The 14,995-nt window shown below is 37.2% G+C and overlaps 1 protein-coding gene across 10 annotated transcripts in view; it reads right to left on the bottom strand.

Moving 5' to 3' along the window:
- Positions 1 to 6,430: 6,430 nt before the first annotated feature.
- Positions 6,431 to 14,995, bottom strand: part of LOC123498633 (zinc finger protein 621-like) — a 138,279-nt gene continuing 129,714 nt past the window's right edge. For all 10 annotated transcript variants that reach the window (XM_045245934.1, XM_045245943.1, XM_045245936.1 and 7 more), the window contains 2 exons: positions 14,305 to 14,383; positions 6,431 to 12,117 (listed from right to left, as the gene is read on the bottom strand). In XM_045245934.1, the coding sequence (XP_045101869.1) occupies positions 10,301 to 12,117; positions 14,305 to 14,383 (1,896 nt within the window). In that variant the 3' untranslated portion in view covers positions 6,431 to 10,300. The remainder of the gene's footprint in view (positions 12,118 to 14,304; positions 14,384 to 14,995) is intronic.

Genomic DNA, 14,995 nt, shown 5'->3' on the forward strand with positions numbered 1-14,995 from the left:
CATCCTTGTTGCCAGCCTCTGTACCCTTTCCACCTTCTTCACATTTTTCTTCATATGCGGTGACCAGACACATGCTGCATATTCTAACTGGGGTCTTATTAAGGTACATAATATCTTCTTCATCATTCCTTCATCTAGGTAGTGGAATGCAAGGCCAATATTTTGAAGCATGTTGTATGTTTTCCAAAAAATCTTGTTAATGTGTTTCTCTGGTGACAAGGTGTTTTGCATGGTTACTCCTAAGTCTTTCTCCTCATTGGTCTCTTTAATTTTCTCATCACCCAGCCTGTAATCCCTGTTTGGTCTGTATCTACTTCTTCCCATTTTCATAACATGGGTCTTGTCTATATTAAATTCCATCTGCCACTCCTTACTCCACTCATATATTTTATCAAGATCTTCCTGTAACTTGTTACAATCTTCCACATTCTTTACTCTCCTCATAATTTTAGTATTGTCCGCAAACATGTTCATATAACTGTCAATTCCTACTGGCATATCATTAACATAAATCAAAAACATGATGGGACCAAGCACTGACCCTTGTGGAACTCCACTGGTTACCTTCTTCCACTCGGACTTCCTTCCTCTCACCACTGTTCTCATTTCTCTTCCCATTAAGTAATTTTCCATCCATTTTGCTAGTTTATCATTTACTCCTCCAATCATCTTTAGTTTCCACATCAGTCTATTGTGTGGTACTTTATCAAAGGCCTTTCTCAAGTCCAGGTAGATAGCATCCACCCATCCCTCTCTATGTTGTAGTATGTCAGTCACTCTTGAATAAAAACATAATAAATTGGATACACACGATCTTCCTTTTCTGAAACCAAACTGCCTTTCACTCAGAATGTTTTCACTTTCTAGATACTCACTCCACTTAGCTTTAATTACTTCTTCACATACCTTGCACAATATACTAGTCAACGATACTGGTCTATAATTTAGTGGTTCCATTCTACTACCATTCTTATATATAGGCACAATGTCAGCTCTTTTCCACTCTTTCGGGACTAATCCTGTTCGTATGGAGGTTTCCACAATATCAAATACGGGGTTCAACAATTGATCCTTACATTCATTTAGCAACCTCCCAGATATGCCATCAGGCCCCATTGATTTATTAATATCCAGATTGCTTATAATTTTCCTTACATCTTCCTTAGTAACCATGATGTCCTGCATTTGCTTTATTTCCGTAGGCCTTCCTCCCATAAAATGCTCCTCCTTTGTAAACACTTTGCAAAAGTTGTCGTTCAAAATTTCAGCTATATCTCCAGCATCTTCATATACTTCTTCCCGTTTTTACCTTTTCTATTGCCTCCTTTTATTTAGTTTTCCATTTATGAATTTGTAAAACATTTTGGGTCACTATCACAGTTTTCCACCACCCTCTGTTCATATTCCTTCTGTGCTGTTCTCCTTACTTCAACATATCTATTCCTTGCTGTTTTGTAGACTTCTCTTGATAATACATCACTGTTTTTCTTAAGTTTCTTCCATGCCTTTTCTTTGTTCTTTTTTGCTTCTTCACAATTTCTATTAAACCACTGTTTATTATTTAAAGTCCTCTTTCTGTGATATGGCACAAACTTTTTCACAGCAGTTATACAAATCCATAAATTTATCGTATTTCAATTGCATGTCCCTTTCCTGGTATACCACGGACCAGTCAATTTCATTAAAGAACTCCCTTATATGGTTATAATTTGCCCTAGTATAATTTAATTTTCCCTCCCTGTGTTCCACAATCTTATTCGTGCTTAATTCCATATCCAGCTCAAAGCTTAGGACATCATGATCGCTTTTCCCCAAGGGACTTTCATGTTCAATTTCCTCTTTTAGAGAGATTCCCCTGGTAAATACCAAATCCAACCTTGCTGCAACATCTTGTCCCCTGCACCTTGTTGGTGATCTCACCCACTGTGTCATCAAGTTATTTGTTGCTACCTTTAACAATTCTTCTGCCCATTCACCACTTCGTAATCTTCCCACACTATTTCCTTGCAATTAAAGTCTCCAACTATCATCACTCTATCCTTTCTTGATGAGTTCTTGCTTCATTCTGTCTAGAGTATTTCTCATCACCATTTGGTACTGTTCATATTCCCAAGCACTGGTTCTGGGTGGTATGTATACTGTTATAATATTAATGTCCCTCTTGCCATCTGTTATAAGCATACTTATCACTTCCTCATTTCCCTTACTATAGTTCACCTCCTTCACTATCAGATCTTCCTTAGTAAGAACCATTATACCACCACCACCTTTATTTTTTCTATCATTTCTCCATACTTTGTAGTGTTTTACAACAAACCAGTCTAGCTTTATTTCGGGCCTTAGCTTTGTTTCCACTACACACATTATGTCCGGTTCATTATTTCTTAGGTAATCCATACATTCTAGCCTCTTAGACAGAAATCCATCTATGTTCGTGTAAGTCACTTTTATTCCATTCCTAGTCTCATTCTTCCATGTAATGCCTATTCCGTCTGTTTTATCCACCACTTCTTTAGCCTCCCATTTCTCATCCTCCAAAAAAACTTGGTCTTTTCCTCCTCTGTTCTTTCGTCATTCCTCTCTTTCATTTCAGATACAAGCTCCTTCATTTTCATTCTCTCATCTTGTGACATATTTCTTCTTATGTAAATTGTTTTGGTTTCCTCAGAGTCCTTAAGTTTCCAAGCCCTCCTCAACAAGGCCTCAGCTGCCACCTGAGACTTTAATTTCAATTTTAATGGTCTATTCTTGCCTTCCTCAAAAGCTCCCAATCTCACACTTTCTTCTACCTAAGCATATAGGTCCTCTTCTTCCACTGAGATCTTGTTCAGTAAAGACTTAATCCTGTCGTGTGTGTGTGTGTGTGTGTGTGTGTGTGTGTGTGTGTGTGTGTGTGTGTGTGTGTGTGTGTGTGTGTGTGTGTGTGTTTACCTAATTGTATTTACCTAATTGTAACATACGGAAAAGAGCTATGCTCGTGTTGTCCCGTCTCCATATCTATTAATGTCCAGCTTTTTCTTAAAATCATGAATATTCCTTGCGTTGACCACTTCCACGTCTAAACTATTCCATGCTTCCACCCTTCTATGAGGGAAGCTATATTTTTCACATCTCTCCTATAAGTGGCCATTTTAGTTTTTCCCATGCCCTCTCGACATTCTTCCATTCCACATACACAGATCTTCCCTATCCATTTTTTCCATGCCAATCATCACTCTGTATATTGCTATCAGGTCTCCCTTTCTCTTCTGTTTTCCAGGGTTGGAAGTTGCATTCTTTTCAGTCTGTCTTCATAAGTCAAATCTCTTAAGTCAGGCACCATTTTCGTTGCAGCCCTCTGTACTTTCTCTAGTTTCCTTATGTGTTTCTTTAAGTTCGAGCCCACTGTATTGTTGCATATTCAAGCCTCGGTCTTATCATTGCAGTAATTATTTTCTTCATCATTTCTTCATCTAGATATACGAACGCCACTCTTATGTTCCTCAATAAGTTCAATACTTCTCCAATTATTTTGTTTATATGTCTCTGGCGATAGGTCATTGGTAATTGTCACCCCAAGGTCTTTTTCTTCATGACTGGTTTTTATGTCTTCATTTCCTATCTTGTACATACTCCTGATTCTTCTTTCACTCTTGCCAAACTCTATTTTCTTGCATTTTGTCGTGTTGAACTCCATTTGCCATGTACAGCTCCATTTCCATATTCTGTCCAAGTCTTCCTGGAGTAGTTCGCAATCTTTGTCACATCTCACTTTTCGTAACAATTTTGCATCGCCTGCAAATAGGCTCACATAACTGGACACCCCATCCACCATGTCATTTATGTAGACTGCGAACATTACTGGTGCCAACACTGATCCCTGTGGAACTCCACTCTCCACCAATCCCCATTCTGATGGTCTGTCCTTAATTATTGTTCTCATTTCTCTTCCTACCAAAAAGTCTTCCATCCATTTTAGTAAACTGCCATGCACTCCTCCTACCATTTCAAGTTTCCAGATCAGTCTCTGGTGTGGTACCTTATCAAAGGCCTTTTTTAAATCCAGATATATTCCATCAGCCCAACCATCTCTTTCCTGTATTACATCTATCACCCTCGAATAGTAACATATCAGGTTTGTCGTGCATGAACGCCCTTTCCTAAAACCAAATTGACACTCACAAAGTATGTCATTTTTCTCCAAGAAGTCTGTCCATCTATTCTTCACCACCCTCTCACACATCTTAGCTACCACACTTGTAAGTGACACTGGTCTATAGTTCAATGGGTCTCTCTTGTTACCTGATTTATAGATTGGGACAATGTTAGCTCTTTTCCAGTCTTGGGGCACTACACCTTCCCTTAATGAGGCATCAATTACTTCACAAACTTTTTCTGCCAATTGCTCCCTGCATTCTCTTAAAATCCATCCTGATACCCCATCAGGTCCCACAGCTTTTCTCACTTCTAAACTCCCCATCATGTTCTTGATCTCCTCCACAGTTACTTGAAACTCCTTCATAATCCCTTTCTGTTCCATTACCAGTGGTTTGTCAAAAGCAGTCTCCTTTGTGAATACCTTCCGAAAGCATCCATTCATAGCCTCTGCCATTTCCCTGGGATCTTCACTGTATACTCCATTTACTTCTAAACTTTCAATACTTTCTCTATTTTTGATGTTGTTGTTCACATGTCTGTAAAAAGCCTTGGTTGGTCTTTACATTTATCAATTATATCCTTTTCTTGTTTCTTTCTTTCTTCTCTTCTAATCAACACATATTCATTTCTTGCTCTTTTGTAACTTTCCCACTGCTTAATCCGTCTTTTCCTTCTCCACCTCTTCCATGCATCCTCTTTTCTTGTTCTAGCCTTTTCACATCTATCGTTAAACCAGTCCTGCTTTCCAACTTCTCTATGTTGTCTTATTGGTACAAATTTTTTCTCACCTTCTTTGTATATTTTTATAAATTCCTTCCACTTTTCATTTGCTCCCTTAGCACTCTTGAATTTCATCCAATTTGTCTCTTGAAAGAATTTCTTTAGGTTTCCAAAATCTGTCTTGGCATAATTCCATCTTCCCACTTTATATTCTTCATTTCTTCTAGATTTCTCTTCGTCTATCACCTTGAACTCCAAAACTGCATGATCACTCTTTGCTAAAGGGCACTCCACCCTCATCTCCTCAATGACCATTGGCTCTGTACTAAAGACCAAGTCCAGTCTTGACGATGCTCCTCTCCTCCAAACCTAGTATCTTCTTTGACCCACTGAGTTAACACATTTTCCATTGCCAGTGTCAATAGTGTATTTCCCCATGTTGTCTCTGATCCTTCCATTGACCAGTCCTCCCAACACACCTCTTTACAATTAAAATCTCCCATCATTATAGTTCGTTCACAGCCACCCAACATTTCTTCCAGACATGTTCCTGTATCACTTATCATTTCTTCATATTCCTGTACTGACCATGCATTTGTCTTAGGTGGTACGTACACCACTATGTAGTGCCTCTTTTTCCTTCATTAGTTTCTGCTCTGATCTTTAGCACTTCTGCCTTTCCCATACCTTTTTCACTTGATCCACCTTTATATCTTTTTAACCAGCAACATCACTCCTCCTCCCATCTTACCTACTCTATTTCTTTTCCAAACGTTATATTTCCTTCTCCAACCTTCATCAGGTCTTCTCCTCTCTCAGTTTTGTTTCAGTAAGACCCACAATATCTGGGTTCTTGTCCCTCAAGTAATCGTTGAGTTCTAAAATCCCCGATATCACTCCATTTATGTTGGAATACATTACATTTCGCTCATATGTAAGTTTCTTTAGTCCTTTCTTGCTGTGTGTGTGTGTGTGTGTGTGTGTGTGTGTGTGTGTGTGTGTGTGTGTGTGTGTGTGTGTGTGTGTGTGTGTGTGTGTGTGTGTGTGTGTGTGTGTGTGTGTGTGTGTGTGTGTGTGTGTGTGTGTGTGTGTGTGTGTGTGTGTGTGTGTGTGTGTGTGTGTGTGTGTGTGTGTGTGTGTGTGTGTGTGTGTGTGTGTGTGTGTGTGTGTGTGTGTGTGTGTGTGTGTGTGTGTGTGTGTGTGTGTGTGTGTGTTTTTTTTTTTTTTTGTGTTTTTTGTGTATGTATGTATATTATATATATTATATTTGTTTATATTTATATTATATTTGTATGTATATGTATATGTGTATGTGTGTATGTGTGTGTGTGTGTGTGTGTGTGTGTGTGTGTGTGTGTGTGTGTGTGTGTGTGTGTGTGTGTGTGTGTGTGTGTGTGTGTGTGTGTGTGTGTGTGTGTGTGTGTGTGTGTGTGTGTGTGTGTGTGTGTGTGTGTGTGTGTGTGTGTGTGTGTGTGTGTGTGTGTGTGTGTGTGTGTGTGTGTGTGTGTGTGTGTGTGTGTGTGTGTGTGTGTGTGTGTGTGTGTGTGTGTGTGTGTGTGGCATTTAAAGACACTTGCAAAGGTGTAAATTATTATATCAACTGAATTCATACCACATAATAAAATTATAAAACGCTGTTATAAAACAAAAAAAGACTCCATCATGTAGAAAAATATAATTTGCATATTATTCACTATATAGTGTCTAAGAACTAGTTTCATTATTAAAATACATGAGAGCTTATAACACCACTTGTAATCCCACTGTGAACAGTTTCAATAAGCTAATATTTTCTTCTAAGCTATACACTGCATTCTGTCATACTGACAAGATTTCCATACCTTCAGCTTTGTACTCCTGTTTCCTTACTTCGCTCTTAACCCTACAAGAGGTAGAAGAGGGCTTTAGTTCTGAAGAATAATAACTACCTTAAGTAATGTATTACAAACTAAAAAGAAATATAAAATCTATGACAGAATTATAAGAAGCTACAGCTACAGGAACTACAACAAACACTGACTACTGCAATACAACACAAGCTTGAGGGATTATGCCAATCAGGTACTTCGTTTCTTACTTGACTGAGGGAACATTCTCAAGTTCATTTACAGTAAATGTTTCCATCTATTCAAAATTATATTTTAGACATCAATTTCTTCTTGTCTGATAATTAAGGAATTCTGATATGAGAAGAGGAGTACCACTTCCAACACTGTGATGTCTCTACATTCTACAGTTGAGGTATCACTCAACTGTGCATCCAACAATATTGCAGCAGACACTTACAACTATTCTGGCACTACATACAAGTAATAAACATAACTGTTAATGCCTCATTAAAAAAAAAAAAAAAAAAAAAAGTGACTTCAGGGATCATACCAACTTGCCCATCCTAAGTCAATACCAGTATTTTCACTAAAGTTTCTTGGTTGCACATTACCTGTCAAAACAATGGTCATCACATCCCAATACAGAATTCAAAACCAATTTCAGTGGTAAGGCAACAGAATTTGATATGTGTGGGACATGCCTCAGCTCTATTAAAAGCTTTGGATTGCTACTAGATGGAATGTCAGTTTATAATTGATGGTTATTTTGAAAGCTTTGATTATGATTAATAGGCATGGCTTCATATCTACACATAATAGGTGGCAAAAAGAGACTTGTTGACTAAGGAACACACTACATATATCATTGGTCTACACACAACCAAAAACTGAAATATCAAGAATGGAGGGTATGATTGAGGCATCCATACATATGGTAAGAGAGCACCAGCAGAATAAGGAGACTAGGATGAAAAAGATGTAAATATTGTTTGCACTGATTTCTTTTCAAAAGTTAAGTATCTAGTGCTCTTCACATTAAAGCATGAGAATCAAAGGAACATTACCTATATTTATCTGAAAATTCATCTGACTGAGTGTGCAGGATAATCTTTATGATGAAGTCAAGTTCTGTAGGTTTCCTGCACAGGAAATCTTTCACCACGTAAGTGCACCAGGAATGTATGTCTACTTTTGCCAGGAAATATGGGCAACGGATGTGAATAAGTGATGATAATTAATGTGATGGTGAGTCCATTTTTACAAATGTCCAACAATTTCATTAAATATACTTATTGGGATCCTGCAAGTTATAGAGTCAACCTAAGGTTTGTTTAAAGTTGTGTCTCACTTTGTCTACCATATGGGAGTACTTCAAAATACCATGAGTGGCTCATGTTGATATGAAAATATTAACCATAACTGTCATTTACCAGTTCAATTTTCTTTCCATCAAGTTCACTTACATTTTGCAATGCTGCCACCTTTATGTAAGAGACATATCTTGCCATATACCTAAAACAATTCAAACAATTAAGAGACTGCAAAGTGGACATAATGAATGGCCACCCATACTATCTGATCTGAACACAACAGGAGATATTTGATCATTACTGAAAAAAAAGTCTGCTAAGACAGGGTTCTCAGGACTCTTGAAGCTGGAGATTGCATTTAAAGAGTGCACTTTCCTGATTCTGTTCTTTCCAAACTCAAAAAATCAATAAAAAAAAGAAAGTGACTATGATTTTGATGAGAACAATACTTTAATTTTCAACAACTGAAATTGTTGACACCCTGAAGGTAGTGTTGGTGGCTACCATTTTGACAGGTAGTGTATATGCAGTAGAGTCTCAGACTTGGTTGACTACTTACTGATATTTATATCTTACTAATAAATTCTAAACCAATGAATATGCTAGTATTATAACAGTCCTTTAAGAAGAGATTGGTGCCTGGAATAATAACTGCAACAATCTTCTTTCCCTTCTCTTTATGAAAATTGCAGTTTCTATATGAAAAATATGACAATAATAAAGAATGAAAGTTAAATAGTAGTGATAGCATTCTTAAATTAGTGAATTGTCCAGTAACTGCACTGGTAGTATGGAAAGGAAGCTAAGAGATTGGCAAAAGAGAAGTGTGAAACTAAAATCCATCATGAAATTAATTCATTTTCATTCTTGCAAATGATCTCATTGTTGAATCCTAAACATAAAGCAGTTTCTTTATAATGGCATGGTCACATGAACACTTTCCTAGTGGGGACACTACTTGAATGGAAATGTGTATCAATATATAGATTAAGAAGAAAATCAAACAAAATTTGACAGAAAGCATTGCAGAGTGTCATTTAGCTAGGAAAGACAACAGTAATTAAAGTGCCTCCACAGTGGCATTAAAGGTTTCCTATCACAGCTTGGTTGACACACAGACAATGCATGCACAGGCACAAAACCAATTATAAGGTGATACTGTCCAAGTTCAGTCTAAGTTTGAAGTGTATGTGTTGAATAGTACTTGCAAATTTTCTTCCAAAAAGTGCTTATGAGATCATGTTTCAATGGTTTCCTTACTGCCTATGTTTTCCTTTCCCTTTTTCTTTTCTTATACCATGTGGGCTTTTCACAGGAATTTATGGGCTAAAGGGGATACTTTTTGGGGTACCTCCTATCTCAAAGCCCACCCACTAGAAAACTGAGTGAGGAAGCCTCACACTCAGACTGTGGACAGGATTTGACCCCGTGCACTTGGAGACCCGCATGGTTCCATTGTACCACGTCGGCCCCATCCCTTAACTGGATGCTTTTATTTTACCATATTTTCATACCTAATGCACTATCTTGAGCATTCTCATTCATCAGTAAATTATATATCTACCTGATAATATGGCTTGTCTTACAGTAATACATTTCTTCAGTCAAGCATTACACACTCCAATCCTACCAGCTTCATGGATAGTTGTATAAAATCTAATCACAAGCTAGCAATAATTTAGCAAGATTATTAATGACATCAAATCTGGAATCTGAGGTTCGTTCCACACATGATGCATGATTACATATTTTTTACATACTACACTTTTATTTGTGATCATAGTAAGCCTACAATAATAACTATAGTGGTAACCAGTTATCCATACTACACATACAGTTCTGAGTGACTATTACCTATGCCACCACTTTTTATCAGTCAGATCTACAATTTGGGAGTTCTGGTATGTTCTCACTACCCACACTAAACTTGGCACTTAAAAAGAATGAACACATCTTAGATCTTTGGACTGATAGGAAGCCAGTATGGACTGTCTTTTGCAATCAAGTAAAAAGAGCAAGGGACAGGAGAGAACTGTCATGATAATGGCTGCCACATAAAGATGGGCCTCAATGTTTACATGCACATCATCAAATGTCAAATATCAAGCATGAGACTCTACTGCATATTTCTAGAATTACTTTACACATATATATATAGTCCTTTCAACATTTTGTGTTTAACTATGTTACCTGCATGATTCTTTTGAAATGCTGCAAAATTAGTTATATTTTTTTTTCTATGGATAAAACTCTATTTGCATAATCAGAGGTATGCATTAGCTAGTGTCACAACCCTTAGTATATTCAAGATGGGAACACTTCATCAAAACCTGGCAATGAGGGAAACTGTGAGGCAGCTCTTGAGACAGATGTACTTGAGGTTGTGGAGGTGGCAGAAGTGGCAGCTGCAGCAACAGTGGTGGACGTGGTGGCAGCAACAGGTAAACCACTTCCTGACAGCTGGGATACTGGCCCCGGGGAGCGCAGAGACCTTATAGAAATACCCGATGATTCACTTGACATTAAATTAACAGACATTATGCCTTCTGGGCTGTATTCTTCCCTTGGAGATGTGGCAATGAGACCTCTTGTTTCAGTGGATTCCTGCGGGAAATTCTGCAAAACCGACTCTTTGTGGTCCTCTGGCATCAGACGTAACATAACAGACTCAAGATTGCTGCGCTGAGACTCCCCTTCATCACTACGGCTTGAAGCTGGTTCTAGTAAAGTAGGACCAGGGAGATTAATAGAACCTGAGGGCAGATACATCCCAAGAATCTTACTTAAATCATCCCCTCCAGGACTTATTTCTTCCATGCTTGGCTGGAGTTCAGGTTCTTCCTTTACTGTTTCTTCAAATATGTCTTGTTGGAATGGTGTGATGAATTGGGGTTCCCCTTGTTCCAGAAGACCAGTAGAACCTGAGAGGCCCGAGGAGCCAGACAACCCAGATGGCCCTGCCACTGGCTCTGGCAACACTACCATGGGTAATGGATGAGTACTTGATGTAGAAGGGGATGAAGAAGTGACATTTATGTTTGGGGATACTGCTTGAGGTGCTGAACTTGATGCGGCACTCAAATCAAGACCCTCCATACGGCTTAAATCCGCAATACCATGGCTTTTCTTTATGTGTCTCACTAAGTGGTCTTTCCTGCCAAACTTCTGAGGACAAATACTGCAGCTGAAATCTCTTTTACCAGTATGAACCACAAGATGACGCTTCACATCTTTCCGTGTAAAGAACCGACGGTCACAGTGATCACATTGAAATTTCTTTTCACTCGGACTTTTCACAGAGCGTGATCCCACATGTACTTTGAGATGATAAATGAGGTCAGGCTTTGTTTCAAACATTTTCTGACAAATTTTGCACTGCAAGTCTCCTTCTTCAGCAGCATGCACTGCACAGTGTTTTCTATAGGACATATAAGAATTGTACTCTTTACCACAGTCAACTTTTTCACACTTAAACTGCTTATTAGGTTCATGAATTTGAATATGGTTTTTTAGATGATCTTTACGGTGAAAACTACGCTCACAGCGAGGACATTGGTGCTGCCGTTCAGTGGTGTGTATCAGCTGGTGCCGCACCAACTTGAACCGGGAGGAAAATGCCTTATGACAGAGGGTGCACGAGAAAGGCCGTTCTCCAGTATGGGAGTATGAATGCTGTTTTAATTTTCCAGGACTAAGAAATACTTTTTTACAAATATCACAAGCATACACACTACCTCTTCCTCTGGGACTTGATCTTGGGCTCCTGCGGTGAGGAGATACAACTTCAAGTTCTTCAGAATCACTTGATTCCCCAGAAGAATCAACTTCCACTTTTAACTTTGACAGACTTGGTTGTTGCTGCTGCTGCTGTTGTTGTTGCAAACCTTTCCTGGTTACTGCTCTCTTACCTGAAGTGGAAGGGACAGGCGTGACAGATTCTCCACTTCGCCTGGTACTCTTCTTGCCTTGTCTTCCACGACTACTTACAGCTTCACTTTTGGGAGTTTCAGTTGTTCTTACACATCGATGGTTGGCCAAGCTGGCAGCACTACTGAAAACAACTTCACATCCACGACAACGAAACCTTTGACGAGTGCGAAACTGCCATGAAACACCTTCCTCTGAAAAGATGTATGTAGACATAGAGACAACTTAGCCAAAAAAATTGTTTTAAAATAATGAAAAAATGGAAGCAAAATTTTCAATGATGCTAAATATAAATTGCTTTCATTAAGCTCTGTCTACTAGAAATTAATTTCTATTAATCTTACTGGTACATATACCTCTGTATATTTACACAAGAGGCTACATGCAAAAGCAGTTGTAAATATATCTAATTAAGTTTTGAAGTATTATACTAAAAACCACAAAATCAACTACTAAAGGGCAAGTGGCATTTATAGTTGATGCAATGTAGAGAGTGGGTGGCATATACAATTAATATAACATAGAGGAGGGGAAGCATTTATAGTTGATCTGCATTTTGCAAGCTAAATATCAAATTTCCATAAAAATTTTTGGGGTCTGCAAACACCCTTCTCTCACAAAAGTGTCTCCCTCTGAGCCTCAGTGTCCTATGGACCATAGGCTACAGGAGAAAATTATTAATAGTTCTTCTTCCTCTCAATCCTTGAACAAGGATAAGTGGCAAGTGACTCTAATATAGCATCTTATTGAATATGCTACTGGGAAAGGGTCAGAAATAATTCTCTTCATTAAGGGAGAGAAAAAAAAAAGTTGATCTTCTCAGTCATTACAATTATAATTTTTCTTATATGTTATTAGTGACAGACATCAGTACTACATTCTTTATTGTGTCTGCAAAATTATGGATTTAGGCATACATGTGCGTCAGTAAGTGAGAGGTAATGATGAGGGAGGCAGATAAATGAGGCTTGGGGCCTCCCCAGCTGGAGCCCCAGCCAGAGCACCACTTTTTTTTTTTTTTTTTACATTACAAGGGCACTGGCCAGGCAAACACAGTGTTGGAAAAAAAAAATCCGCTGGTTGCCAGGCCCTGTTAAAAGAAAAGTAGAAAGAGAAACATAAAAATCTAAAAGGAGGGTCCAGTTAACGTAAGAGGTGTCTTGACACTCCTCTTTTGAAAGAGTTTAAGTCATAGGCAGGTGGAAATACAGACACAGGTAGAGAGTTCCAGAGTTTACAGCACACAACCATTCAAACACAGGCTGAGAACAGGTAAAAAGTTACTTCACTTCATCACCTACAGTGTTCGGATTTGCAGGAGATTGAAGAGGGAGAATTGATAAGTGTAATGGTATTACATTTTCATCAATTGGCTAAATAAAAAAAATTGATGATGGAAAAGGACTTTTTTTTTTTTGCAAGAATGTCAAAACTAGCTCAGCAAGGAGTGACGTCCCTAGCCTTTAGAGGTTAATACTAGTAAACATATGGAAACAATATGTATGGCATTCTGATACCCCAGAATATGAAAAGCTTTCACTTGAAGACAAGATTACAATAATAGAACAACTTTCAAAATTGATAAGTATTCTTTAGTACGAATGAACCAAATTATGTTTTTCACTACATGAAATCCAACAGAATGGACTATTTGCTAATCAGTTTTCTTTAATTAATACTTCTATCAGAAATAGGTAATCCTATATACAACTGTATGCTCTTTTCTTTACTTTAATTTCAGGCCTGCATATCGAGGTAAGTCTTACAAAAAATCATATTTGTACATCTGGTAAATTGTGTTACTACCATAGTCACAATTATGGTGACGAGGTTGCATCATTGTACTTGGGAATTACCTATTTAAAACAATGTCTTTTATGGACACTTATCACTATCAATAAAACATACAGGCTAAAAACTATCGTATTATATTTACTATTACAAATCTTACAAGTCTTTCATGATCTGCAATCTGCCATTTTATATGAGTTGGTTAAAAGATGGTTGGAGTGACAGCTTGAAAACTAATGTGCATGGGTAGACATCATTGTAGCCCAACTCAAAGGAAGAGTACACAAGGGAATACAAAGACAGGAGTAAACAGAGGTCACAGCAATCCCTTGAAAAATTAAAACACATCAGACAAAACGGCAGCTATAGATTATACATAGCAAGGAAACCTAAATGTGTAATCTTTGATTGTGATTATAATAAAAAATAATTCAAATAACAATAGATATGAAAGTGTTTTACATAATTCTTTATGCAAGATCCCATATCATAAATGAAGTTAATGCTTGGGACCATAAGTTATAAATGCTATCATTAAGAATTCTAAGATTAAATTCTGCTCTGTATACATTATAAAAAACAATACTAACCAGCAAGTATTCTTGTTCCCATCCTTTCAGCATAGTCCTTGGAATACCAAACTTTGAGCTCACATTGTGCTGGAATTTCCTGGAAAAAAAAAATAAATAAAATAAATAAATAAATAAATAACAAAATAAAAAACTAAAAAAAAAAATAAATAATAAAAAAAAAAAAAATAAATAAAATAAATAAATAACAAGATTGCATGTTAAAGAATTCATTATAGGAAATCAAATCTAATATAAAATAAACAGCAATTAATTTATAGCCCTGTGTCATTTATTCAGGAACATGCTTCAGGAAACTCAAGGAATTGGTCAACTGGTCACTAAAGATTCAATATCAGGACACCTGTCCATGAACCTTATGCTTACAAATTACAATATATCTCTCTCTCTTACACACACATATTACAACTTTTATCCCATATTACAATGATCTTCTCATACTCTAAGCATTTGGTACATTCTAAAGAGGTCAGAGTAAAATGAGATGGAATGATATATATATATATATATATATATATATATATATATATATATATATATATATATATATATATATATATATATATATATATATATATATATATATATATATATATATATATATATATATATATATATATATACACACACACACACACTGTGTGTGTGTGTGTGTGTGTGTGTGTGTGTGTGTGTGTGTGTGTGTGTGTGT

Source organism: Portunus trituberculatus, chromosome 48, assembly GCF_017591435.1.
Source record: "Portunus trituberculatus isolate SZX2019 chromosome 48, ASM1759143v1, whole genome shotgun sequence".
Lineage (NCBI taxonomy): Eukaryota > Metazoa > Arthropoda > Malacostraca > Decapoda > Portunidae > Portunus > Portunus trituberculatus.